The 27828-nt window shown below is 42.2% G+C and overlaps 1 protein-coding gene across 1 annotated transcript in view; it reads right to left on the reverse strand.

Annotated features, from left to right (window-relative positions):
- Positions 1-13580: 13580 nt before the first annotated feature.
- RSRC1 (arginine and serine rich coiled-coil 1) overlaps positions 13581-27828 on the reverse strand; it is a 153037-nt gene continuing 138789 nt past the window's right edge. The window contains exons 8-10 of the mRNA XM_069865150.1: positions 15615-15721; positions 14599-14745; positions 13581-13820 (exon numbers count right to left, since the gene is read on the reverse strand). Coding sequence (XP_069721251.1) covers positions 13728-13820; positions 14599-14745; positions 15615-15721 — 347 coding nt within the window. The 3' untranslated portion in view covers positions 13581-13727. The remainder of the gene's footprint in view (positions 13821-14598; positions 14746-15614; positions 15722-27828) is intronic.

Genomic DNA, 27828 nt, shown 5'->3' on the forward strand with positions numbered 1-27828 from the left:
CCCCCCTCCCTCCCTCCCTAACTGCCGCCCGCGCGCCCCGCCCACGTGACCGCCCCGCCCCGCCCGCGTGACCGCCCCGCCCCGCCCACGTGACCGCCCCGCCCGCGTGACCACCCCGCCCACGTGACCCGCCGTTGCCGTGGCAACCGGCGACGCCATGAGCGTGGGGTCTGAGTAGGGATGGGGAGGGCCCAGCCTCGGGGGAAGCGGGGTCCACCTCCCCCCCCAGAGAAGGGCTTGGGGGTGCTGGCTCAGGAGAAAGTCATGGAATATCCTCCTAAAAGCTCTGCCGGAGGAGGGCACGGAGGGGATTCAGCTTGGCTGCGCCAAGGCACCTCCTGACCGACCGACCGACTAACCAACCAACCAACCAACGCGGTGGCTTTTCCCTCTCCCTAGAAGTGTTCCCATCCCTGGAGGTGTTCAAGGCCAAGCTGGCTGGAGCTTGCAGCAGCCTGGTCCAGTGGGAGGTGTCCCTGCCCATGGCAGTGGGGTTAGAACCGGATGAGCTTTAAGGTCCCTTCCAACCCAACCCAACCCAACCCATTCTATGATTCTACGATTCAGGAGCTTTTCCCAGTAGGTGGCACTAAAATTAACCATCCATGTGGGGCCCAGAGGGCAGTGGAAGCAGCCACAAATATACCTGTTCCAGAAAAAAAAAGGGTCATTGGGCACTGGAACAGGCTGCCCAGGGAGGGGGTTGAGTCACCTTCCCTGGAGGGGTTTAAGGGACAGGTGGACGAGGTGCTGAGGGACATGGTTTAGTGTTTGATAGGAATGGTTGGACTCGATGATGCGGTGGGTCTCTTCCAACCTGGTTATTCTATGATTCTATGATTCTATGAAAACAGAGCAATGAGGGAACACTGGGTAAAGGTATTCAGGCAGCAGCTGCTGCTCTGGCTGTGAGGGCCATCGCAGCCATGTGGGGCTTGGGGTGACAAGTAACAAGCGATATGATGAGAAGAAACAGCCTGAAGCTGCACCAGGGGAGGTTTAAGTTTGATATCTGGGAAAATTTCTTCACCGAAAGGGTTGCCAAGCACTGGAACCAGCTGCCCAGGGAAGTGGTTGAGTCACCATCCCCGAAGGTGTTTAAAAGATGTGCAGATGTGGTGCTTAGAAACATGGTTTAGCGGTGGAGCTGGCAGTGTAAGGTTGAGTGTTGGACTCAGTGATCTTAAAGGTCTTTGCCAACCAAAACGATTCTGTGGCCTTCCCTTCTGCACCAGCTGAGTACTTACAAAGCACATACCATTTCTGAGACGAGACGGCAGCTACCTTCTGGCCCGCATTTCATTCTGCATTGCTTAACTGCACTGGCTTGGGGAGTGAGAATGGTTAGAGTTACTGGTTAAACAGAAAAGGAAACACCTCCTTGTCCTGGCAGGAGCAAGTAGTCCTGCAGCCCCTCTAAAGGAGAAACCTCTCAACCATCCCTGTTGCTGGGCACGGTCATCAAAGGGAGGTTCAGTAAAAGAATAGAGCAAATTCATGGGGAGCGCTGTCTAGGCTTTCTGAGGAACACAGTGTCTGTGAATATGCAGGGGTGAGTATGAGAATTGTGGTTATATACGAGGTCTGACACAAAAAAACCAAACCCTGGACTGACTCTATAGCTTGGGAACCAAGAGTGGGAGGGGAAAGACAAACAGTTGGGAATAGAACATGTTCTGACCTGTCACAGTGAAACAAGGCTCAGATCAATCACTTCACTCAGTGCGAGTGGACACGTGTTCAAATGCAGACATTCTTCTCTCCCTCGGTTGGAGAATGTCAGTGTGCAAGAGTGAACAGCAAGTGAAAATTAAGACACTGCGCTAGCCCACAACGCTATGTCTGTGAAGTAGTTTTCAGCTAATAACTTTCCCAAAGATCAAGCTGGTACTCAAAGAAACCCATTTTTTGTCAGTACACGATGTGAAAATGATGGGAGATCCTCAGCAGCCTTTCAGAAAATGCTCTGTGCAATTGCTTTGAATGTTGGCAGTACCATGTGCAGCTGTGTGTGAACTCAGAAGGGAACTGTTTTGATGGTGATCGTAGGCAATCTTCTTAATTTGTCAAATAAAAAGAGTCACTGTCATGGTCTCAGGGTTTTTTTTTGCATCGGACCGTGTACAACCTTACAGCTGAAGGAGGGCAGTTTGAAAGAACCAGAGGTGTAGGCATCTCACCTTCATTCTTCATATAATGGGACAACTGTAAAGAGAAATGTTGACGTGTTTAGAAAAACTCTCCTGGTCTGCATGGCAATGTTTCTCAGAGCTGTGAGGCTGGGGGTCGTTTCCTCTCTTGCATCTCCTGTTGAGAGGCAGGTGAAGGCTTTTCCCTCCTTTCCTCACATCTCTTTCAATATCCCGGCTTTTAGAGGAAAGACAGAAAATGTGCCTTGGATACCCAGGTGGGATTAGAGAGCATAGGAGTATTTATGTCATCAAAGTAGATCCTTCGTCCCGCTATGATCCATCATTCTGCAGAAGCAGCTCTGCTGATATTTGGCCCAAAGTGGAAAACCGACATAAGAGATGAATGAACCGAGCCTGCAATATTTTTAAAAAATATCTGTAATCGGGTGAACATTGATTTTGCTGTCTTCTGATGTAGACTTCTCTTTAGATCCCAGCAAGCGGTGATATTGCAGCCTTAAGATGCTCTCTGGGTCTGAGCAGTTGTCACAGTGGAAACGTTTATACTGACTGACCAGTGGGCAGGGAAACCTGACAGGGAAAGGGTTCCCCATCGATTACCCCGCTGGGGTCCGTGAACTGTTCATACATTCCTGATGAAAGATTAGCAAATAAAACAAACCAGGCTGTAGTCTCTGGTGCTTTGGGGCTTCTTATAACGCAATCTTGTGCCAGTTATGATGTTATCGAAGAACTTTTTTATTGTTCAGAGGCACAATTCAAGCTTTGTTTCAAACCACGCAGAAAAATATTACAAACGTTGTAGCAATATCATCTTTTGCACGTAGTTAAGTCTTACAGTCCACAGATTTTAAAGCTCTTTAAAACTCCTCTGAAGCTAGAGTGTATTCCTACTAGAAATGTAACATGTGGTAGTTTTACTGTAGTGATTAGGTCATATTCAGTGCTCATTTGTTAATGACTTGCCATTTTATTATTATTAATAGATGCCCTGGATCAGTTTGGTTTTAATGTTCATTAATATCCATGACATAGTGTGCTAGAATGTTACTTGCTGCAAACCAGCAAGGTGAGTTTTCTTTAACATAGCTAGCACATTAAATACAAAGTCCTGCAAATTCTTATCCTCCCGGAGCTTTATCTTCTCAAAATTGGTTTTGCTGGGCTTAACCTGTTTGTAGTCTTCAAACCTAACTAGGTATTTTTTTACAGTATTTACGTACAGTTTCTGATCACAGACACAAACCAGGCTGCGAGTTCGGTTGGTGCAGCGGAGCCTTTGTAGGAATTCAGCCTCATGAAATGAAATCTCTTCTGTACAGCGATGACCCAGAAATGTGGAGTCTTCCAACACCTGTTTGGAGCACATCAGATCATCTACAATTTGCTCTTCAATTTTATGTGTACTCCAGCTCCAAAAGATGAAATTTATTTCCAAGTCAGAGCAGGTCCAGAGCTAGGTTACTGTGCAGGTAACTAAGCAATACCAGTTCTAGTTATTGCTAATTTTCTGGCTGCTAGTGGGAAGATGGGCCCTGTTAGAAGAGAGCTCATTATGTGAGGCTCGCTAACATGATAAAGTCAGTACTCTATTTGCACAGAGTGATATCTCTAATTGCTCAGGCCTTCTTATGGTTTGTGTCTGCTTGAGTTAGTTTTCTTTTGTGTAGATAAAAAGAATTCTGTAAGAAATCACCTTGGTGCTACGCCACTGTCAGTCTGGAGGGCATCTCCAATGAGATTAATGATGTCTGCCTTAATATAAGAAAACTTTGCATAAATGAGATTATGGTTTCTGCTGAAACCTGCCAACTCTTATTCATTTGCAGTAAATATTATCTTTAATTAAAAGTTTTAAGGTACCTTGTTCCTGAACTAATGAGATCTACAGTGATTTCCCTTAGGAATTAATTTACCTCCTTAATTCTTATTCATTCTGGTCATATGACTATTTAAAGCTGATTCAGACTTCAGAGCTTTGTTGAACATATTCATCTAGAACAAAAGGTCATTTTGCTGTATTGACGTTTTGTTGGTATTTATAATTCTCTGTTCTTTCTCCATTCCAAAGATATGTGCTCAGGTTCCTGCCCCAAACAGTTTCTACCAACACTCCTGTTCATCTGAACTCTTCGTGCTGAGTAGATCTTCCCACAGCTAATCCACTTTGGTTTATGTTTTCTGTTCCATCTAGCGCACAGATCAGTTACAGTGATGCTGAAAAAAGATCCTGATTGTGAACATCTTATTCAGAATAGCAAAGCTACTTAAAATATATTAAAATATGTAGAAAACATTTAGTGCAATTGCTGAGAAATACAGAAATATGTCTGCCTTTATATCTGCATAGTCATCAGCCACAGTTTCTTTGCAAGGATTATTTTTAATCAGTTGGGATGCTTAACACTTGGAAGTGAAAATTGCATTCCTGCATACGTGTTTAAATAGGCAAAGCTCCAGCCAGCAACTGGGTTGTGAGCACGAAAGCCAGAACCCAATTTAAGATTGTGCACCAAAGCAGAATATTTCTAGCTAGAGTTGAAAAACACATAACCTTTACGCCTAAATTACAAGGCTCCTTTGCTTTACAAATAAATACATATCAAAATTAAAAGGTAACATTAAAAAGAAATACTCTGTGTACATAAAGACACCAAGAAGTAAGAAAGAATAAATATGCTTTCATCATCAGGTGACTTTTCTATTGAAATCTGCTCTGAATGATGAGACCTCCTCTCAGTCCCTTCACCGATGCTCAGAGATGCTGGGTCTGACACTGATGAAACGTCAGGTGGTTTAAAAGTGGGGTGATTACCCTAATGAAGAAATGGAGAAAGACAGAAGTAAAACTCCCTCTCAGTGTTCACCAGAGGTGGTTTCGTTCTTATCTCTAATGAAATATAGAACACCTCTTCAGAAGGATATTGTCAGCAATAAATACATAAGTTGAATCATACTTTATGTAAGATGGAAACTGGGGAAGATTAATTCCTGCTTTTTAAAGAAAAAGATTTCTGTCTTTTATTATTATCCCGCCCAAGAATTTGTGACTGAAAACATTTCCATGTTCAGTCTGAGACTCAGTTTCGGTTCTGAATATAATTAGGAAATATCACTAAAAGCGCATGTCCTGTCTTTGAAGTTGATTTAAGAAAAATTGGATAACTATTACACATAGACTGCGTTAGAAACTTATGGCTGCAGGAGATTCCTAACCCTGTACTTGCCGTGTCGGTGGGTGAGGAACACGCTTTGTGGCCTCAGGAGAGCGCAGGCTGGGACTCACTATATATAGAATTGTCACTGACTTCTCCAAGTTGTTGATAACCTTCCATTTATAACTCACTCGCAGACTGACTTCCTCCCATCATACACAAATTAGAGGATTATTAATAATGTATGAATTAATAAATAATGCCTGCGTGCTGTTGTCAGGGCAACAAATACCATTCAGCGTGCATGAGAGATCCTCCCATTGTGTCAAGTATGTTTGAAGTCTTCCACATCTGCAAGGTTTCAGCAAAGTAATAGAATGAGATTTTTTGTGTTTCTCTGAGACAGCTCAAAGAAATGGTGCAATATATTGTTAGAGTCACAGAAACGCGAGAGATTGGCTCCTTCTTAAAATTAATAATTTATATAATTTACTTATTTAATAGTTGTTTACAAAATACTAATATAAGCAATGCAGAAGTTGCCCGATTGGATTACCACGTAAGCTTGTGTGGTGTCCTGTGTCTTATTTACGAGTTACCCGGTCTAGAAGTTCCATAAGAACCTGCTAACAAATGCTCAAATGCTGTGACACAGCTTGCCCTTGGCCCATAACGTCATCCTCATATGAACTTATTTCCAAGACCTGCAGGATAAGCTTTTGTTTCTTTTTAAAAGTACTTGGATGTTACTTTCCAAATCATCTACACAAGCGATAACCCACCGGGAAGTGTCTTTGGCTTTGGTAATGAATTCCTGAGTTTAGTTCTTCACCGCGTGAAACAGCATTTCTTTTAATCAGCCCTAATTTTGCGACTTTTCCCTCTTTTTGTTCTTGTTTTTGTTTGGCAGAGTGAAAACGGAGGGATATAAATATACATATTCTTACAAAAGCCCAACACAACAAAAACCCAGTCAAGACCTGGCCCCAGCAGGAGCGTTTATCATCGGTTCCAGGATTAGATCTAACAACGGTATTTGTTTAAACGGGCTCTGTTGCCATTGTGGCCAGTATCCATTGATTTCTGAAAACTTTGGCAGCACACATTTGAGTATTAGGGAGCAGAGGGAGTTTTATTCCTGAGTTACAGCAGCAATGTGCTGCTACCTCATTTTGCCATTCCCAATGGCCAAACCACCACACAAATACACGTTGAAAATGCTGAACTTGAACAGTCTTCCATGAAATGACATTTATTTCTGAAATCCTGGCAAATTCTCTTCTCTCTGGCATTGGAGGGGAGAGCAAAGAACCCTTCTGTGGTCTCAGCATCCATGAGGCTTTTCCCTGATGACTGGGACAAAGCCACTTGGCGCTTGGTTTGCTGCTCCCGACAGCCTCATGGCTGGCAGACAGATGGACGGGTGTGGGAGATGGACAGGCTCCACTACAAACCTGCACGTTGAGAGGAGAAATTCTGTTCTACCACGTTGTGGGGCATTTCTCTCACAACCAGAGACAGTGACAAACTGCTGGCACCAAGCGTAAGCGCAGCTAATGTATTCCTGGGGCAAAATCTTTATCAGGTTAATGGTGAAGATTGCCAGAATTGAGCTCAGAATTTGGTCACGGCCTCAAGGTATAAAATCAGACAAAGGAAAATGCAAAATATATGGCACCAGGCACCCAGGGCTGCAAGTTAGCTAGGCAGCAAGAGCTGCTTGATCTCCCCAGTGACCGCAAGAGCCAGTTTCCACAAGGAACTAAACCCAAGCTTTCTGCTGCAGGTGGTTGGAAGCCAAATATCTCTGCTGTTTAAAACTGGTGACCACAGCACTGTGTTTGTTCAGGTCACTTAGAATCATAGAATCATAGAATAACCAGGTTGGAAGAGACCCACCGGATCATCGAGTCCAACCATTCCTATCAAACACTAAACCATGTCCCTCAGCACCTCGTCCACCTGTCTCTTAAACCCCTCCAGGGAAGGTGACTCAACCACCTCCCTGGGCAGCCTCTGCCACTGCCCAATGACCCTTTCTGTGAAGAATTTTTTCCTAACGTCCAGCCTAAACCTCCCCTGGTGGAGCTTGAGGCCATTCCCTCTCGTCTTGTCCCTTGTCACTTGGGAGAAGAGCCCAGCTCCCTCCTCTCTACAACCTCCTTTCAGGGAGTTGTAGAGAGCAATGAGGTCTCCCCTCAGCCTCCTCTTCTCCAGGCTAAACACCCCCAGCTCTCTCAGCCGCTCCTCGTAAAACCACTTAACTCATTTGAAGGCTTTTGCCTGCCTTAGGCTGCTTGTCTCTAGAACTAACCTTGCTAGTTGAGCAGACATTATTAAAGCCATTCTTAAACTAGTTCTGTGGAATACAAGTATATTAAATGCACAAGTTATCACCACATCAAGTTTACACAGCTCAGAATATGACTAGTTTCACAGACAAGGCAAGAATTAATTGGCAGCTTTAATTGTCAAGAAGAGTTTTCCCTGCTCACCGAAAGAAAAATATCCCTGCTTTTATTACTCAATTACTTTCTAATTACATTTGTTGCAGTCCGTAACTTCCAAAAGTGCAGGAAAACGTTTAGCTCTGTTCACCTAACTACCGAGAACCAGCAGAGTATATTAAACCCAGGTCCTTTTCCTGACCTGTTTTGGAGGAATCTGGTAACGGAGCAGCCAGGGGCTCTGATGGGTTCTGTGCTCTGGGTTTCCATGTGCTGCTGAGCAATGTCAGGCGCAAGGTTGAAGGTAATTTGAGAGGACTCAGACAATCAGTGCTCAATCCCCAGTCAGTTCTGTCGGGATCAGCAGTTGCTATTTAAATTTAAAATGTATTGGCATGAATGAGGTATCTTTGCTTCTTACAGTTAAGTTCTTTTACAGGTAGGCTTAAAGATGCAGTGCAATTTCCAGAGGCTTAAGCGTATTTTTAGTGGAAGTGGCCTCTTGTCATTAAAAAGCTGATTACATTCTGTCTGTAACATCAGCTCAGTGCAGAGGCTTTTGTGAGGGCAGTTTGTTATAAGTTGTTTGTAAATGTCAGATAAAAGCATCGTTATACAGCAAGCAGCTAGAGGTAGACGTGTCGTAATGTTTACATTAATATTTTATTTAAATATATATTCAACTGACATAGTCGCCCGGCTCTGTAACTTGTACGGATGTTGAAATAGGACAACGATAATTCATTAAAAAAATACCCTGAAATTCACGGGAAAGTTATCAAATATGCAATTTGTCATTTTTATAAATGCAGCTGCATTTAGTTTGCATTAATAATAATAAGTGATGAGATTTGTTTATGCCTTCTTTTCAGAACTGTAACATGGGAATACAGCTGCTGCCTCTGGAGATGTGGAGACCTGCAGTGTCCAGAAGAAGGTGCCCATCCCTCCCGTCATCCCCAGTTCCAGAGATGGGCTGTGCTGGTGGCCCCAGGCAGCTGATTTTGCTGAGGAGGTAGTGGAAGACGCCACTTCTCCTCCCTGTAAACTCCTCCTGGACTGCACCACACGGACAACAAGTATTTGGAGCTTATCTTTTCAGGTGGGATTTTTTATTTGACGTAGGTTTTAAGGCACCAGAAAACTATGAGACAAACCGATCTGTCCTGTGACCCTAACTCCAGCTCTGGTTAGGAAAAGGCAAATTTGGTTTATGAGCATCTTTCTAGGCACCACACTGGTTCCAAGCGACAACTGCTCTGGGATGGCAGAGACATCTAGTGGGAATGAGGTTTGTACAGTGGCAGCTTGGCAAGGACGACACATTTTACACTACAGCCTCTTCAAAACTGATGGCCAGGGGCTGAATAGCTTCTCGTGTCATTACTACCCCTGCAGCCCCAGTCCATATTGTACTTCTGAAGAAGCAAAACGATAGCCAAGTCACGGTTTTCCCTTTCACCTGAGTTTACATCGTGGAGGCTCCACGATGGAAAGAGCCTGGCTGGAAGGAAGCAAAGCACAGCTCAGTGCTGGTTTTAGCACTGAACTCCCTCCTCCCCTCTCCGGGCTAAGCTACAACTCCTGCTTCCTTCTAGAAAGAGCAGACATATCGTGTCACATCCCACCCTGGAGTGGCAATTCCAGAGTGACTCAGTGTCTAACTCTTGCTCCTCAGCGTCACATAATCCAGCCCAGCTACCACTACTCTTTTTTTCCTAGGTCTTAGCAAAGGAGGGAGAAGAGGAGGGGAGGGAACAGCCAGGAAAAAAGAAATTAGGCACGAGTTCAAAATTACAGAAGGTGAATATTTTAAAGTCTGGTGTAATAATACTCCTAGCTTTGCTTTTTATTACTGCTGCAAGCTGAAGGGTCAATCCAGCCCTCTGTCATACATGGATTAAGCCATGGGTTCAAGCTGATCTCTCCTGAAATGGGTTTCCAGAGTCCAAGGATCTCCACTAAAAATAACTTCCTTCTTTTAACATGACAAATGGAAAACTGTAATCATCGAGAAGGTTGGTTTTGGGTTACTGGTGGGAAAATGGCCTTCGGGATCATCCACATCAGAGAGACTGAAGCAGAAGTAGCAAAATTTGATCTCATGGCTGGCAGAGTTTTCTTAGATACCATTATTTCAGTAGCAAAAATCTTTCTAAAATGTTCTAACAGTAATCATAATTTAAAACCTAAACACAGCTCCTTTTCAAGCAATTATCATAATAAAAATAGTTGTGGAGATGCTGGATGTCTCAAGAAATCAGAAAGGGTTACAGAACATTTTACCTAAAAGTTATCAAATCAAAATCAGCCTGGTTTGATTTTAATTGACGGTGGCTGTTCAGCAGGCTAAGTGAAATGAGTTTGCTAATGTAATTTCTTGGGGTAGAGGTCTTTGCTGACTCCCAGAGCTCTGAATGGCTCAGGTTACAGCATTATCTTCTCACTCCTACACACCATTTGCCCGAGTCAGATTTAAGGTAGCTCGGCATGAGGAGGAACTTGGTGTTCGAGGTGACTGTATCGGAGACGCTCGCCATGAGTCCTGAATGACAAACCCATGTCACGGCTGTCCCTGCAGGCTGCACAACACCAGGCACTCCTGCTTTCTAGGTGAAGAAGTCACAAACAGCTGTGTCTTTCCCGTTCTTAGTTGGGAATCCATTCCCTTCCACCAGGAGCTCAGAGCAAAGTGGAAAACACAACAACAATAAGACCACCTCCATAGGCAAGAGTCCTAAATGCTAAATGTGAGAACCTCAGAAGACCTTAAAGCAAGGAAACTAAGAAAGTAGGCGATGTTTCTCTGAATTAATTACTGTCAAAAGGTGTCACCCCTTTTGGATCGGGAAGAGCGTGGGTTGAGAGTCGGCAGTGCACTTTCCCAGGTTAATGGTGACTAGATTGCACACATTGATATGGGTTTCATGTGATGTTAGGACACAGTTAATTAAATTTCTATCTGGCTGATTAGGTAACACATGCTAGCTGTTCCTCAAGCAAAAAGGCCCCACACGTGGAATGGCAGAGTGCACATGGGTTTGGCTACAACCCATTTATAGCGTGTCTAAATCTTGTAAAGTAATTTTAAGAAGTAAGTTTGTGAAAATTCTCTTTGGTGGTGCATAGCTGGTTACAGAGTGAAGTTTATTTGTGATGTTGCTGCCTTCTTCCATATTTCATTTCTGATACTTAAATATCTGCCTGCCTTTGACAGGAAAATGAATAATTTATAACAGGATGCTATTCAAGTAAAAGCAAAATAAGGAAATAGTTTATACAACCTGAATCAAGAATAATGCAGTCAGAACATTTACGCTCACAACCCCATGCACTGCCCTTATACAACCTTTATTTTACTCTACAGAAGCAAATGCAGTGGAACAGCATCTATTTTTGCTGAAAGTTAAAGCCGTGGAATCAGTGACGGCAGGTTCCCAGCAAGGCAGATCACTGATTCAGTGCCCTTTGATAGGGCTCAGCCTTGGAAAGCTCTGAGCCTCACTGCAAATGGATCTTGCAAAAGGCCACACACATCTTGATGATCAGCATTTGGAATATTCAGCTTAGCTGTACCCAGCAAGGAATGCACCGTGAGATTAAAACTCCCTTGCAAGACACAACATCAGGCACTGCTAGAGTTGCCCGTCACCTCCGCACAAGCTCTCCCCTCCAGGACACACCTGAGCATCACAGACTTGCTTTGGGCACCTTCAGAAATCCATATTGCAGGAACTTGCAGGTTTGTAACAACAAGGATCATACGTTTTCTAATTTGTGACAAACAGTATCTAGGTAAAAAAAGCTCTCCCAACAATTCTTTCATCTCCCAACACTAATAACTTCACAAAGTTCAAGTAGCGCATTCAAAGCAGGAACTGAGACAGGGTGACAGAAGACAGGGCCTAGAAAAAACCCTCTTCTCAAATGAGCTGTCTCCACACACAGCAAGAATGAGTTATCATTTAATGAAAACCGCAGAGGTCTGAGTGTTTAATTATTAGTTATTCTGATCAGTAAACTGCAACAGGAACTGGAAAAATCAACTGCATATGATTTGCTCTGTGTTTCAAATTATGTTTGGCATATTTCAGTACATATTTCTATTCAATTCAGCTCACCTAAATCCTATTTCCTTTTTCTTTCTAGATCTTGTTCACAATTCTCCTCCAGCATGGTCAAACATAGTTATGGATTGATAAGCAATAGTAGGTGCACTGTACTCTTACCCCTAAGTCTTACTTGCTTACAGGCCTCTTCGTAGGATTTTTCAATACCTTGTAGAGTTGCAAGTTACATAAAAGGAATCATTTTGCATCCAATAAAAATACCAAAATTACCCAACATAATGCATGATAAAGAGCAATTTGCACCTGCACTTTATATGGAGATCAAATAGTTTTTATTCACCATGAAAGAAACACAGAAGGAGATTAGAAAGCAGAGCAACCACAAATATTTACCATTTGAAAGCTGAAATGAAACAAGGGAAACAAGTTTTTTGCCACTTTTTGATGCAGACAAGGTATTCTTGAGCACAAAAAGCCATTTTAATGCAGGACCAAGTAAAACTAACACTGGTCATAAGGAAAAAGTAAAAATGTGTTAGAATGCAAATTTAATAATTTTTTCTTTTACAGCAGCAATCTAAAAGAAGACAGACAACCAAAACACATCATTGTCCATTATTTTCCACCAAGGAAAAAAGGATAACAAGGAAAAATAAGACTAAAACAAAAGCCTTACGAATGGTTCCCTCACGTGTGAAAGCTGATGTGGGTGATTCCCGATGAGGTATGTCCAGAGGTGTGGGCTCAATTTAGTCTTCTACTGATAGAAGAGTTTCCTCACAACTTTCCTAGATACCTCAAAAGAAATACTTTTGTATTTGATTTCATTGAGCTGTCATATTTAGTTGAGTGATGGGTAGATTTTTTTTTTTGTAAGTATGCTCATGCTAAATTTGATGTTCAAATAGGACCAATCTTGCACGATTTTAAAGTCACACGTAGACAAAGAGAAGCTTCATAGACTGAAAACATTCGCTGTGTACAGAAATAGGTACTCCATTAGTCCTTTTTGACAGCGGTCTGTACCATTAGACACAATAATTTTTATATTATTTCCCTTTAAGAGTTCATAGAAAGCTGTCTTTTCCAGATTATCGAACATTTTAATGCACCTGCTTTGAAACTAACATTTATTGAGCCCTGCTGCAAACTTTACAGATTGGTTTAAAAGGCTAACATAACTTTTTTCTTATATCTACTCCCGAAAGCTAACAGGAGTGGGTAGATGTTCAAGGAAATGTAAAACAGCTCTTTCCGTTCAAGCCCATCAGAAGTGAGGAACCAGGCTAAGGCTGGAGCAGGCGGATGAACGCATCAATTTAGAAGAGCCCCTCAGCAAGGAGACAGATGTCCACAGATGTTCCGGATTCAAAAGCTGCTACCGCAATGCAGAACAGAAGGAAGAGGAGATAACAGCGATATTATTCGCCCTGAATCCTCCCGCTGCAGAAGATGTCATGGCCCAGGGTGGTACCGCTTGTACTCCTGCTGTCTGAGCGCTGGTAAATCTGAACCTTCTTTGACAGTCTTCTTTTTTCATTTATCTTTAAACCGCTACATGGTTATATATATTTTTTTTTGATTGGGAGGTATAAAATTACGTCTCCTTGGGCTGTCAGGTTTTTTTGCACCCCAGAGGAATTCAGTATTAAAAAGAAAATCATGCTGCTCTGACAGCCTTCCCATCTCCAGCGGGTAGCTCGGCGGTACAAGTCCTCCAGCAACGAGTTCAGGAAAAAGATGGAGGATAGAACATTCTTGTTTATTCAGATGAAATATTTATTCACCGCACAACTCATAGTGAGCATTAAAATCCCCTCAAAAGAGAAAAAATAGAACAATCTAGTAGTAGGATTTCTTAGCATTCATGAGAACTGGTATGTGATGGTCACAGCAGGTCGCTCAGGCCACCGGACTGCCCATCAGCCTTTCTTGCCGAAGAGCAATCAGCCTCTGAAACCACTTCTCTTCTGCTTCTGCCTTCTCGATAAACAGCTGAGAGACAAGGAGGAGAGGAAGAAAGTAGGCACAACTCATTAACCTCCTCATTTTTTGTTATAATCCATTGGAAGATGTATTAACTGTTTCAGTGCTCAAAGAAAAAGCCCAGCTGCATGGGGGTGTTAAATGCAAAGGTAATAGTAAAAGTAGAGACTTTGATAATTGGAAAGCCAAGACACTGCAGTTTCAGTCCCCTCCTGAAACAGCAGGTTTGTCATATTGTGCAGTTCTTGATCTTTGTAAGCTATGTTTATTATATAGAACTCACATTAGTTTATTAGTGCAAGTAATTTTTAACTTGCTAATTCTTAAAACTATTCCACTTTAAGCACTCCAGTTTCCAGTTAAAAGTGCTCACGGGGAATTTGATTATCTTAAGTTTGCCCTGTATTTAAAGGTTTACAATTTGGCAAGGTGGGCAAGTTCTGAGTCTTCCACAACATTTCCAACTATACAAACCAAAAGCAATTTTTCCTGAATTTTTATGGATGCGAACACGATCTTAAATTCCCCTGTATTAAATCAGCATGCTACTCAGTTATAAAATTTGTTTGTAACTCTAAGACTGCAACTTCTTTTGTAATTATTCTCTGTTGGACGATGCAAGGAGTGTGATCCTTTCAGAGCCGAGAAGTGGCCCATCAGTTAACGGTCTCCAGACCACAGATTGCTTGATGAGCAGCACGGCAAAATGCTTGTCAGGTCACACAAACCCACTCTTATTCAATGGGCTGTCTCGTTCTAAAGATAAAGTAAGTATCGGCACACTTACATTTGGATGTGCTAAAGAATTATCATCTTGATATTTGATGGCAGTAGGAATACTGGCATGTGGTGGTTCTTTCTCAGGAGCAGACGCATCAGCAGTTCCCACTCTGATAGTTATAGGTTCATATTGTAGCTCAGGAGGCTCTACTGACTAATGAGAAAGAAACACATCGGAGTATTTTATCCTCAAACTCCCAACACGGCAGTATCTTAACTGAACATTCAGCTTTTTCTTCCCATTGCAACACATGGAAGGATCCTCATGCAAATGCTGCTCTGTGGGACACACTGGACATGTACTGAAGTCCAGACTAAACACATGAAGTAAAAAAAAGGTATTGCTAAAGGCAATGGGAGAGCTTGCACAACAGTAGCATTGGGGTTTTGAATCACTATTTGAAGAAACCACATGAACATCTTGGAGATTTCTCAAAAGGCAAGAAAATGCATGTTCTAAGGGAAACATACAGTGATAGTTCAAAACATTTCATTGTTGGATGGAAAAACTGAACAAGCCTTTGCTTCCATGCTTCCAAGCACAAAAGCATAAAGTAAAATTCTGAATCCTGGATGTCTCAAATTAGTTTTTTTTAAAGCCATCTGAAAACAATGCTGTTCTCTTTCACGGAGTAAATATGTTCTTTGAGTCTGGCTTCAGTTAAGCACAATCGAAAATACCCATCTCTGCTTTTATTTATAATGTAAGTGTACCTTTGGATTTTAGTTCTGCTTTTCCTTTAAAAAAAATCTTCATAGTTTTATCTGATTTTAAAAGAATTTTTAAAAATTGGAGTTGCTCCATAGGCACAAAATACTGTCCAAACAGCTGATTTCATTGAAATTCTTACACATTTAAATGTTTTCTTCCTTGAAGACCACACCAAGAACACAGGACAGTCTTTGGCAGGATTGAAGATTGTCAGTGCTGATGCTCTCTCATCAGTAGCTGCTGTATTAATAGCGCAGCTTCCACCTGACTTTGAAAGGATTAAGCACCAAGAAAGGATATTGAAAACTTACCTTTTTGACTTCTTTAGTTGATCTGAATGTCTGTGGAACAAAGGAGTCACTTTCAATAGCTTCAATCTCTTTTACTCGTTTCACTTGCTCTACTAGGGTGGCTTGGTCTACAAAGAGAAGGTGCAATGTCAGTTAACATTAGTGAACGCCTCCGAGAAACCCTGCCTAAGCAATGCCATGAATATATTTCACATAGTACCTGGCAGCAAAAAGGCTGTAATGCAGCCTAAAATACCCTGTTCCAAAGGAAAACTTACCCCTTTAGTAAAAATAACAACAGTGAGTTGATCAATAGTGTTCAACCTATGATGCTCACTTAAGAATCTGCTGGAGATGTCTTTGCAGGACACCTATGGGCTAACACCACCGGAATAGCATGAAAGAAAGTGCAGCTGTGTCTGCCTGTGCCTCAACAGGTCAGTTCTGCACAGCTGAGTGGCTGGTTCCAAGGAGGTGAGCTCATGAGCCACACATTCGTGGTCCCAAGCGACAAAGTAAAAAGGAAATTGTCATAAAGATGAGGAAAAAGCAACCCAGATAACGGTGAATTTAGATCAAAAATTTCAGGAATACCCAAGAATACTTTAAACACTATGTAAAACATAAATTTAAATGAAAGAGAAATTGTAATTATCTATTCGGAGTATGTACATGTGCAGGTATAAAAGGTTACATTTCTTGTTCTGAGGAAGCCAAACTATATTTAAAATCAGGAAAAGTGTGTGCAGACCAAAAGAGCTGGAAGAATTATTCAGAAATTCAGATGTACCAAATGAACTGATAGCAGCTCAGGAATATTCCTGAAATGGATGTGCCCACACTAAATTAACCACTTCATTTTTTACCAGCAGGCTGTACCGCAAAACTGTTTTATTTCCAGCCCTGCTGGTTCGCCTTGTTCTTGACCTCTGACACAAAAGCATTTGCTTTACTGTCCATTTCATTTGCTGCTTCTTCTGATTCACAGCTGGGTTAATCTTCCTTACCTACCTCTATGTCTAACTGCAGCAAGAAGAAAATCTTGAATTCATTCTGCTAACTGCATGCTTTCACTTAACATTTAAACTATTTACCTTCATCTTACTGACTTATGAACTCCTTTTGCTTTATACAGACGGGGCCAGAGATGGTCGAGGTGCATCCGAGAGCAGGGGAAGGTTTTTACTGTAAGCAGCAGTTATAAATTAGGTAAGGCAGACAGAAGGTAGGAAGAGATGTAACTTCCAAGAACCTGCTCTGTTGCTTAATAGCCATTTGGGAATATTGTTTAGTCTCTATGGATATGATGAACAGAAAAACCAGGAACTTGCTAACTTTCTGCGTATGTTGAATGTGGATTGAGTCAAATCCAACGGCTGCAGAGCTACGGTCACCTTTTTTAAAAAAGATTCCTAAGGATTCCATCAAAAGTATAAAAACAAATGTCCTAATGCTCTGCCAGGGAGAGGAAATCATAATCCATCGAGCTCTTGGGCATATCTGGTCTGTGGGTAAGTACAGGAATGGTCAGGTGAATGGAGATTTACTACAAAATCCATTGCTCAACTCTTATTTCATGAACCCTTCGGTCAGTTCCCAGCCTGTTACAGAATTTTACATGGATCTTACACAATCCGATGGGAATGACAAATTATTACAGGGCTAAAAATCACTAAATGTTTAGAATTACATCAGTGACATTAACTTGGGGAAAATGGACCGGAGGAAGCACAACCCATTAGCGTAGGATTCTTTTGACAAACACATTATTGGTAGATAAAATGACTTCCATATGTTGTTTGTCAGATGTCAGTAGAAAGGATATGTATTTCATAGTAAAATCAAAAATAATGGAGTCGGAAAGCTAAGAGGCTACAGACAAAAAAAAAGAAAAATCAATACTAACTCAGTGCACAGCAAGTCTTTTTACTGTGTTATAGCAAAAAAAAATAAACTAAACCTTGTATGAAGATGCTCAGTCGTGGTGATACTGCGTGGCCAGGGAGCCCGTGCCCGGCACAGCCCCACAGCCCGGCATCCCGAGCTTCAAGAACATCCCCCAAACTGACTTTCACTCCATTATCCTCATTCTATAGCAACAGAGGGAATTTTGCCCCAGTTACTCCAGCCACGGAGGCTTTAACTGGGAACTCCATCCTTCAGAGATTCAATGTTTTACACTTCCCAGCTATATTTACATCTCTCGACGACTTCCCAAATAGATATAAATATACACGCATACAAATCTTCCATAGCTCCCATTTTCATACTGAATTAGTCTGCATTAGCACTAATTTGAAATGCCACTTCAGAAATGAAACGTGCATGAATCCTTTAGATGCTATCCAGAAATTTCACACACACAATAATTAGAAACACCACAGAATCAGAAAAAAGAAAAAGTATCCTGCCTGCAAGCTCTGTGTAAAACATCCCCATTTCTTTGCTTATTTCTAAAGACAAAACTGGTGATGAATGCCACTGAGAATTTAACAAGCACTGAAACAGAAGCATTAAAGGACTGATAATATCTTGTGACTGAGCCATGAAATAAAAACATATTTTATGTATTTCTTGCATAAATAAGTTTGTAACGCTTCCCAGATTCATCACTAAATGAAAACCCTGACCAGGAAAGGAACACACGCCTTTACCTGGAGTATTTTTTCAAGCAAGTCTAACATAAGAATGAAAGCCATGACACAAGAAACCTGAAATACTCCTCAGAATACATGTTTCGTCATATTTTACTCACTGTACTTAAAGGGACACAGCTGGTGAATTCAACTGACTCATTTACAATATCAGACGTTTTAAGTAATACGCTTTTATTTGCTCACAGAAAAAAGATGCAGAAAAAAGAAAAAAAAGTTTTTAGCTCTTTTGTTTATGAGTTGAGGATTACAGGAAGAAAACACAAACAGATCCTAGACTAAACAAACCAGCTAGAGAGGGAAACATTTTTCCCCTTTATCCCATTGTAATCAGGGTCAGCTTAGGTGATCCTGTCTAATTTTTATACAACTGCAGATGTACAATTACAGATCTGTGTGGTTCTTCAGCAGAACCGGGGTTTTTCACAAGCCTGGTGATCTTTAACTGCTTCCTATTTTTACTTACGCTGCACAAACTGACCTATCCAAAGACAAATGAAGTTTTCATCTGGACAATTCGCAGTAGAAGAGACAAAAAACCTACACGGCTTTGAGACATAATTGTCTCCTGCAGTTCACTGCACTGGACTATTTATATTAAAAAAAAGGACTAGGAGGAGGAGGGAAAATCCTGCAGGATGGGTGGGATTCACTTCATTTTTGTCACTTCCACCCTTTACAAAACTTGGAGCTTTGTTTTGTTGTGAATCCCCTCTAGCCCCCCGCAAATCTTCTCCCTGGGCAGGATACAATTAGCAATGGCTAACGAGGGGCTGGCACACACCGGAGCCTGTAGGTATTGCCAGAGCATCACCTCAAGTCCTAACACCTTTCCCGGTGTCGGAGCACCTAGGTCCAAGGACGCCTGGGGTGAGGGCCAGAGGTGTGTGGAGAACCTCGCTGGTGCCCTCAGCAGCCGCGGAAAGGCTGGTGACCCTGGGGTGAGACCTCTGGCACCGGCCAGCTCGGAGCAGTCCTTGTACACAGAACCGGAGCAAATCAGCCACGAAATGAACTCTTCCTGTGAGCTTTTGTGTTAACGCCGTGTTCCCCTCCCACCCCGAGCCCCTTCTGCTCCTGCCTGGAGGACTCTAGCGAAGCCCTGGGAGCCCCCCTGGGATGAAGGCCACCTCCTCGCTGCATCCCAAGCGGGAGTCCAGCAGCTCGGCCTCGGCAGGGCCAGCCGTTAGAGGGAGGCACCGCCACGCACAACGCCAGCTGCATCCCTGCCTTTGGCTGAAGCGTTCGGAAAAACAGGGATGCTGAGCCTTGAAGGTCTGACGCGCAGCCAAAGGGGAATGCGGGATTAGTTTCCAAACTACCTCTTCCCTCTACCAGCTTTAAGTGGTGATTAAAACTAGAGACCCTTCTAACGTTTCCAGATCCCTTCGGTTGTGTCAAGGCGCCGTTTCAACACTTGGCCACACTATTTCCTAGCTGTTGAGATTTCCAAAGTCACAGAAAGAATAAGACACGCTCCAAAATCAACAACGGCGGACAGAAAAGTTTGTATTGTTAATTTGTATTCTTCAGACTTAATTGTAAGTACTCTGGTATTGAGTTATAGTGTATTAAAATAGTGTGGTTTAGAACTCAGTACGCACTAGACAGTACTTACAGTTCACTTTTTAAATACATTACAATTATATCCTCACTGTGTTTAAAACAAGTCTGGGCACAAACAGCTTTTTCTTTAAAAAGAATGGAAGTATCAGGTATAAAATCAAGAAGACAGGTGGGAAACTTTAGCAATTGGGTTCTGAATGTAAGGACATTCAATTTAACCAGCTGAAGAATTCGCATTTCTGGTCTAGCCACACATTTAACCTGCACGCAGGTGACTATCACCCTTGCACTTTTCACAAGCGTTCTGTCTCCTGCCCAGGGAGGGGGTTGAGTCACCTTCCCTGGAGGTGTTTAAGGGATGAGTGGATGAGGTGCTGAGGGACACGGTTTAGTGTTTGATAGGAATGGTTGGACTCGATGATCCGGTTGGTCTTTTCCAACCTGGTGATTCTATGAATCTATGATTCACTCATATTCTGAGGCATTTTAGAGTACATTTAAAAACATCCAGGGAAAAAGTCAAACTCAGCGAATAAAGTGGTAGGAAACAACCCTAATACGCTTCAAATTGCTGGATATTTTCCTTCCCTTAATAGAGGGAGCAAAAGGAGCCATGAACAGTCCAACCCGGAGCAGGTTTGGGGGCTGGTGAGCCGGTTGGCCGTGGCCGGCAGCCTCCCCCGCTGAACCGCAGGCTGGCAGCTCGCCGGGAGCGCCGGCGCAGGGCACACCGCATTTGTCACTGTGGCTAATATCAGAGATACGCTGCTTTTTTTTCTCGGCACACAAAAGCAAGATATGTAATTCAATGCTCAATTTACCCTTGTCTCGTAGGAGATTTTTCCCCACTAATTGATAGAAATTAAGCCATTAATCAAGCCGCTAGCCATCATTCAAACCAGGGAAGATGAATACAAACTTTCATCATAACCACCTTCCCCATTTTAGTGTTCATTAGCATTAATTTTTAATGCAATTATGCTATTCTTTTACGCTGAGCTCATAAATTACTGCTCTTTTGTTGCTCGCTGGCCTTGTAAAATCCAAGGTAATGCTTTGTGCTGTGATCTTAAAGGCAATTACTGGGTTCTTCTATCTTTTATATATCTCTATCCCAAATAACCTCTATATTGTATGTACAAACTAATCATTGTGTATATTACATACACATATAATATCTAACAATTTGTCTGCGTTAAACCTATGCAGGTATCTCTTGTACCTACCAAGATAAATAAAAGTATTTCTGCATTGTGGCAGCGGGGTTGGAACTGGATGATCTTTGAGGTCCCTTCTAGTCCAACCTATTCGATGATTCTGTGATCTCGCTGCACCCCATGATACGCCGTGACTGAACTGTATAGAAACAACAGAGCCAAAGTCCTTCTGCAATGAAATGTTATTGTATGCTGGAAGTATAGAAGAAAATTGTTGTATTACAGACTAGGGCGGAGAGAGGATTAGGAGCTGAACCTGGGCTGTGCACGAGGGACGCTGCAAGATACCTAGGACAGAAGGGTTGAAACTTTGCCAGCGTTCAGGCTTTTACATGGACCTTCCTTTGTTTACACTTCAAAAAGTGATGATGAATGTGAAGACGGGCAATTGCACGTGCGCAGGGATTTCTTTTTCTTTTACGCGTCACAGAACGTGGCATCACCCATCATCTTTCCAAGATATGGCTTTTAATATGTGTATTATAACAGTCCCATAGTATCACACATTGACACACGGTGCCACTGTGATGCTCAGTGTCAGTAACTTCCATGCTTTTATTCCAGTCCATATATTGATCCTTGGTAACACATCACGGGAAATGCACAGCAGCTACAACCACCTCTGGCTGCCCTCAAACCCTGAATACAATTTAAGCGGCTAGAGGAAAAATGAAATGCAAATTAGCAAATCGTTGTTTGGTTGTTCTTAATTATTTCTCCGCTTCTTTCCTGGGCCAGGCCTTTAGCTGGGACATGAAATAATGCCATTCACACCAGCTAAACATTTGCCTAGCACCAATAAAATATGACACATGTACTTAAAATCCCACTTCAGCTAGGCCTCAGCCAGCATAAACAAGACCGTTCTCGGTTAAGACTCATGTCCATCCCATAGATCCACTCAGACAAACACCCATTTGGCATGTGGTAAATACACGAGTAACGTTGGCACCGTCGCATTTTTTAACTGAAGATAAAAGACTCCTCACAAGCAATTGTGGTTTAAACAAATGGATACAATTTCTGTTGAATTTAACCAAAGGAATAGCCTCCCTTAGCTTCACAGGCTTCTCAGTTCATCCCTTTTTTTTTTTGGACTCGGGCTCCACACTGAGATGCTCAAACTTGCTCCTTCACGATGAAGGCAGCCTGCAAAGCACCAACAGCCTCGGCGCTGGCACAAACGCTGCCAAAACAGGGCAGCAAACCACATGCAATCCAGTAAGACCTTCAAGATGATGCTCTTTGTAGGTACCTCCCCCGATTGCCTTGGCCTGCGATGATACCCCAATCCCAAAAGATCTGCTAGCCAAAACCATTCCGAGTGGTAGAAAACAGAATTTGAGATACCAAGAACACATTAGCCAAAGTTTTTGAGAGGTCTTGCAGAGCTCACTTGCAAAAGATTATCTTAAATCTGTATTGATGACCCTGTCAGGTCACCATTTAGGACTTCTTTTTCAAATATACATTGTATATTGCACTGGTAACAATACCTTAGTGACCTGCCTAACCCGTCCTGCTGTAAGACTGCTTTCAGCTGCTTGTAAGTTTGTCAAACACGAAATGTTTTGCGTTGAGGTCTTCTGTGCTCATACCTACCCCACACTTAACGTTTTGCAGAGGATTTCAGTCCAGCTGGCCCAGCCGCTTATGAAGATAAAGTGAAACGGCATTGATTTGCTTATTATTGGCAAACTTGACTTCTAAAAGTTGAGTTACTGCTTTTTCCCCCCTAGTCAAAATTCACCTTCCTTTAGTCAATCCATAATACTTAGAAATGATCCTGTTTGCTCCTGCTTTACACAGATTTCTTATTTTTCATCCCCAGAAGACTGAAGGTAGGCTTAATATACACAACACAACATGGTTTGTTATGTCCAACATGTATCAACAAGCCTAAAAACCTCAGACTTTACTTTAAACGCTGGTGCAGCTCCAGATGATGGTGAAGATGATGGTTTATCAAAGCCAGGAATCTGTTTTCCTGGAGCATTCTGCATCTCCTGAAGTGGGGATGCAACCGTACCAGGTTCAAGTGAAAAAACCAGGAGGGAACAGGCATGTTGCACAAATGGGAAAACGCCTGGCAAAGGAGATGGCAGTAGAGGGAGAGCTGGTGATGTTAACTCCAGATAATATACCCTGAAGAACCGCATCCAATACGTGGCACGTTCAGATCCTGTAGTGACGAGCCCCCAGAACAGCCCGTGAAGAAATTCATAATGATGAGGTCTGAGTAGCTACAGCAAAATAATGCACAGATCTGCGTACTGAATAATGAGAATATGAAATAATTAATAGATCCTATTGACTAAAGACTGTCCAAAGCGGCCAGCAACAAAGTCAGAGGCAGAGAGCCTATGGAAAAGTTGTGACCATGCATTTAAAAGTTACAATGTTTGATTCTATTGTCTTCCTTAATTTCCAAGTGTTGGATGTGTCTCAAAGTAGAGGTGCGGTCTTGGTGTGCATGTACGTGGATGCACACAGGCAGTTGCACGCACACACACACACACAGATGTGCTTTGGCCACGGTGATGAAGCAGAGGCTCGAACCTCCCCGCTAACGAGGGCATCGCTAAACGAGAGCCAAAATAGAAAAGAGTAAGAAGGGATTTCACATTTGGTTAGCCTTGCTTTTGGAATTCTCGAAGAACGTTCCTCTGCTCCAGACCTCTAATCCTATTCACCCACTTGGAGTACGGAGCCTTCCTAGGACAATTTTTATTCCTTTGTGTCCTTCCTTTTTTCAAGGCAGCCAAGAGTACCCAGGGGAACTCCACCTACCCCCGCCAGCCTAGGTATTGATGTAGAGTCTGCTTACCCCACGGGCACCATCCATTAGCATGGAGCTATATTTAAGCGTAACTGGAGAAGCAGGGGGAGGGATGGTGGCTAACTGGGATGGGCTGGACACAAATCAAAGACGAGCAAAAAGGGAAGAAAAAAAAAATCCCCTTTTTAACAATTGTTACTGAAGAAAACAATTTTCATAAATTCCTTCTCTAGGGAACATGTGTAGTGAAGTAATTTTCCCCATGTCCCAGTACACAGAGCCTCTGAAGGCCTCTTTCCCGATGGAAAAAGGCCTTGGTACTAGTGGAGACGGGATGAAGCATCCCTCCAACTTTCTGTTGCTGTTGGCACCAGCACTTTAAGCCAGACTCAGTCCAAGAAAACCTAAAATCCAATTCCCTGACTGTACTATTCCATATTTTGTTTTGCTTTCAATGAGCATAACTCTTCCAAGGGAGGGCGCGCGGTGGGTTATTTCAGAAAGGGGTTTCCTCCACGCCTGGTCCCTGCTCAGCCCTTCTCCAGGGAGGTCCCAGCACCGGCCACCGACCCAGCTCCTGCCCATCTGGACCCTGGACAGGACAGGACCAAACACTGGACCCACAGACAAGGCTCAGCCTGGGGCTTTTTTGCACAGGGCTCATCCTGGCTGCGCAGGACACACCACACTCTACTCTTTCTCAGCCGTTTGGCTGCTCAGTTTTCGTTATTTCTGTCATTGCTGTTGGCTTCTTTCATTTTTCAGCCATTTCTCACATTTCAAAACTAAAGTTCAATTAATCTGCACTCTTGTATCATTTATCTTCCCTGTATATTAAATAGATTTTCATTTACATTGAAAAAGAAACTGATGATTTGGAGACAAATACAAAACGGTATTTCGTGGCTGGAAGGAGCCTAAGCATGATGTGGTTTTACTGTCAAAATATAGGTCTGGGAATTTTGCCATATTAAATTATAGGAACACAGGCTCAGGACCAGGGTAATACCTTAATGCTTCGATGCGAGGGAAAGAAAACAAAACTCAATTAAAAGACAGACTTTGGGGATTTTTCTGACACTCTATATACTTGGGAAAGCTGCCACCTACCCTGACCTTTCTATTATAATTATGTATGTCATCTTAAATATCATTAATTTAGTCTGTATTTCATTCATCCTACATGTTTACTGAATGTCTGGATTTCTTCTTTAATAACCTATCTTTTTCCAGTGAAGAAAAATACTTTAATAAAATGAATGACACCACTTCCTTGCAGTTACTTTGGAGAACAGCAATGTAGACTTAAAATTAAGAACTAGGAAATATTTGGACGCTTGATGCTTTGAATGTATGCATTTCTTTTAAATTCATGTAATGACTTACACATGAACTTAGAGGAAATGTGTACATTTCTGTGGGATTGTCATCTAAATCCAATAGACAAGACTCTTCTGACTGCAAATAATTAATTCATTTAAGGTCCACAGAGCTATTTCTCATTTACATTGAGCAATGTATTCAATTATTCCTTCAAGTGTACATTTTAACATAAAATTAGACCACAGTTATGGTATCCTTACTGATACATTTGCTATTCCTGCTTTTTAACTCTATTTCATCATGCTCAATTATGACTTGTGCTCCTTCTAACTAAATGACTAAAATAGTGAAATGATCTTAAAAGACACACAACTTTTAAGAAGACTCCCTTTAGCAGATGGATAATTTCCCACTGTAGTTTTTTGGAAAACATCACAAACCTCTGGGGCCAGGACCCCACAGCACGCACAGCGCCCGAGCAGGGGTCACTTGGCTCCATTTCCATCATGTTGTATCAACATGGAAAGAGAATGAAAGCGATTGTCTGCATCCAGTGATTCGTCCTGCCGTACGGGTCAACAAGCACAGGAGAGATTATCTAATGCGCAGAGATTTAAGTTAAAATAATCATTCTGGCTTTTCGCTTCATGGAGTGATGAGCAGGTGGAACACTCCTTCCAGAATACTTCAGAAGCCTTAGAATATGGACTTGGAGACCATCCAGCAGGTCAGGGGAGGTGATTCTGCCCCGCTATTTCTCTTGTGTGAGACCTCATCTGGAGTATTGTGTCTAGTTCTGGAATCCTCAAGATAAGAAGGAGATGGAGCTGTCGGAACAGGTCCAGAGGAGGCTACAAGGATGATCTGAGGGCTGGAGCACCTCCCATATGAGGACAGGCTGAGAGAATTGGGGTCGTTCAGCCTGGAGAAGAGAAGGCTCTGAGGAGACCTTACAGCGACCTTCCAGTACTTGAAGGGGCTACGAGAAAACTGGGGAAGGACTGTTTACAAAGGCTTGGAGTGATAGGACAAGGGGCAATGGCGATAAACTGGGGAAGGGCAGACTTAGGCTAGACATAAGGAGGAATTTCTTCACGATGAGGGTGGTGAGGGACTGGGCCAGGTTGCCCAGGGAAGCTGTGGCTGCCTCATCCCTGGAGGGGTTCAAGCCCAGGTTGGATGGACCTTGGGCAGCAGAGTCTCTACCTACAAAACCTGTATCTACAAACCACTGCAAGTAGCTATTTTTATAGTTATTTTTATAGTTTAGAGATTTTTTAGGTATTATTTTCAGTATATGTTTAAATTTTGTAGCCACCTCAAAAATCAACTGTGCTTAATTATTTACTTGACAAAGAATTTTAAACTAAAAATGTAACTACTGTGTGCTTTTCTTGAGAAAAAGAAAGGTATGCATCCTCTTACACGTACATGAGCCTGAAATCCCAAAGGTGCACCTTTATTGCTTTACAATTCCCTTTTTAAGTATAAAACCAAGAAAGCACAACCATGCACTTGGAGAATGGAAAGAAAAAGATGGAATATTTCAGGAAATCAAAGAACAGGCTTTGCTTTCCTCTGCTTTGGTTTATGATGTGAAGCTGGTGCTTTATCCCCGGGTGGGAGCTGTGACGTAAATTAATTTCTTTATTTCTGTATTTGCTTCGGATGCCATGGGAGCAGCGCTCCAGTTTTTAGGTTCTTGGTTTGCATCGCAGACACAACCAACACAGCATCAGCTCTAGGAAATCATCCTTGCTGCAAGAAACCAGCTTACGGAGTTTCCATCTACAAAACTCCTGCAAACCACAACAGGACTTGCTAGAGGAGTCTGTGCCTCTGTTCCCTGTGCCTCTGACCTCATAACTCCGCAAGAGACCCCAGAAGAAGATTATTTTGCGTTTGGAACCACCGTGAAAGCTCAAGTCAACAATAAACACACTCAAACATTATGAAACCGTTTCTGGCGGTGATGGTGTAATAGTTTTTGACTGAATTGATTGTTCCCTGACAATACGTGACTCAGCCTTGCAAATGCATCAACTCTGTAATGAGGAGCTATTAAGTCTATTGATTTTCTGATTTCAATTGATAGCTAACAGGCCAAAGCTACACATCAATGTTTGCGTAACTAATACCCAAAAGCAAACAATTTTGACAAATGAAAACCTCAACAGACCAAACGGTGCAAATTAATGGAAATTTAAAGAACAAACCTCACAATTTAAGTGAAATAGTTAATGAATGGATATATACGCTTTATATTTTTGGAGAATTCTGGGAAATAAGTAAATATACATAAAGTTACAGAAGGATGCTCTTTTCTTGCTACCTAAACCAGGGAATTCTGCAATACAGAACAGTGAACTCAAGACGTCAGCTCCTGAAATATAACTGTTTAAAATGAATAATTGAATATTTTTGAATAATTTTCTAAAGCAAACAACATACATGCTTATTGCAATGGTACAAACACATCTCCAGATTGCACATTTCAGTATATAGCTATTAGCACAACTGGAAACCAGTAGCTCTCAATCCTCCCTATCCTGGAACTTTCTTCTGGTTTGTTTTTGGGTTTTTTTTTCAAATGAAGTTGGAATTTCAAAAAAGAAGCAGTGACAATATACTTATAGCTTCCTCCTAGACAGGATTAATTATTTTTTTTCCCCTTTTCCCTTTTAACAGACAGAATG

This window comes from Phaenicophaeus curvirostris, chromosome 10 (assembly GCF_032191515.1).
Source record: "Phaenicophaeus curvirostris isolate KB17595 chromosome 10, BPBGC_Pcur_1.0, whole genome shotgun sequence".
Taxonomy (NCBI): Eukaryota; Metazoa; Chordata; class Aves; order Cuculiformes; family Cuculidae; genus Phaenicophaeus; species Phaenicophaeus curvirostris.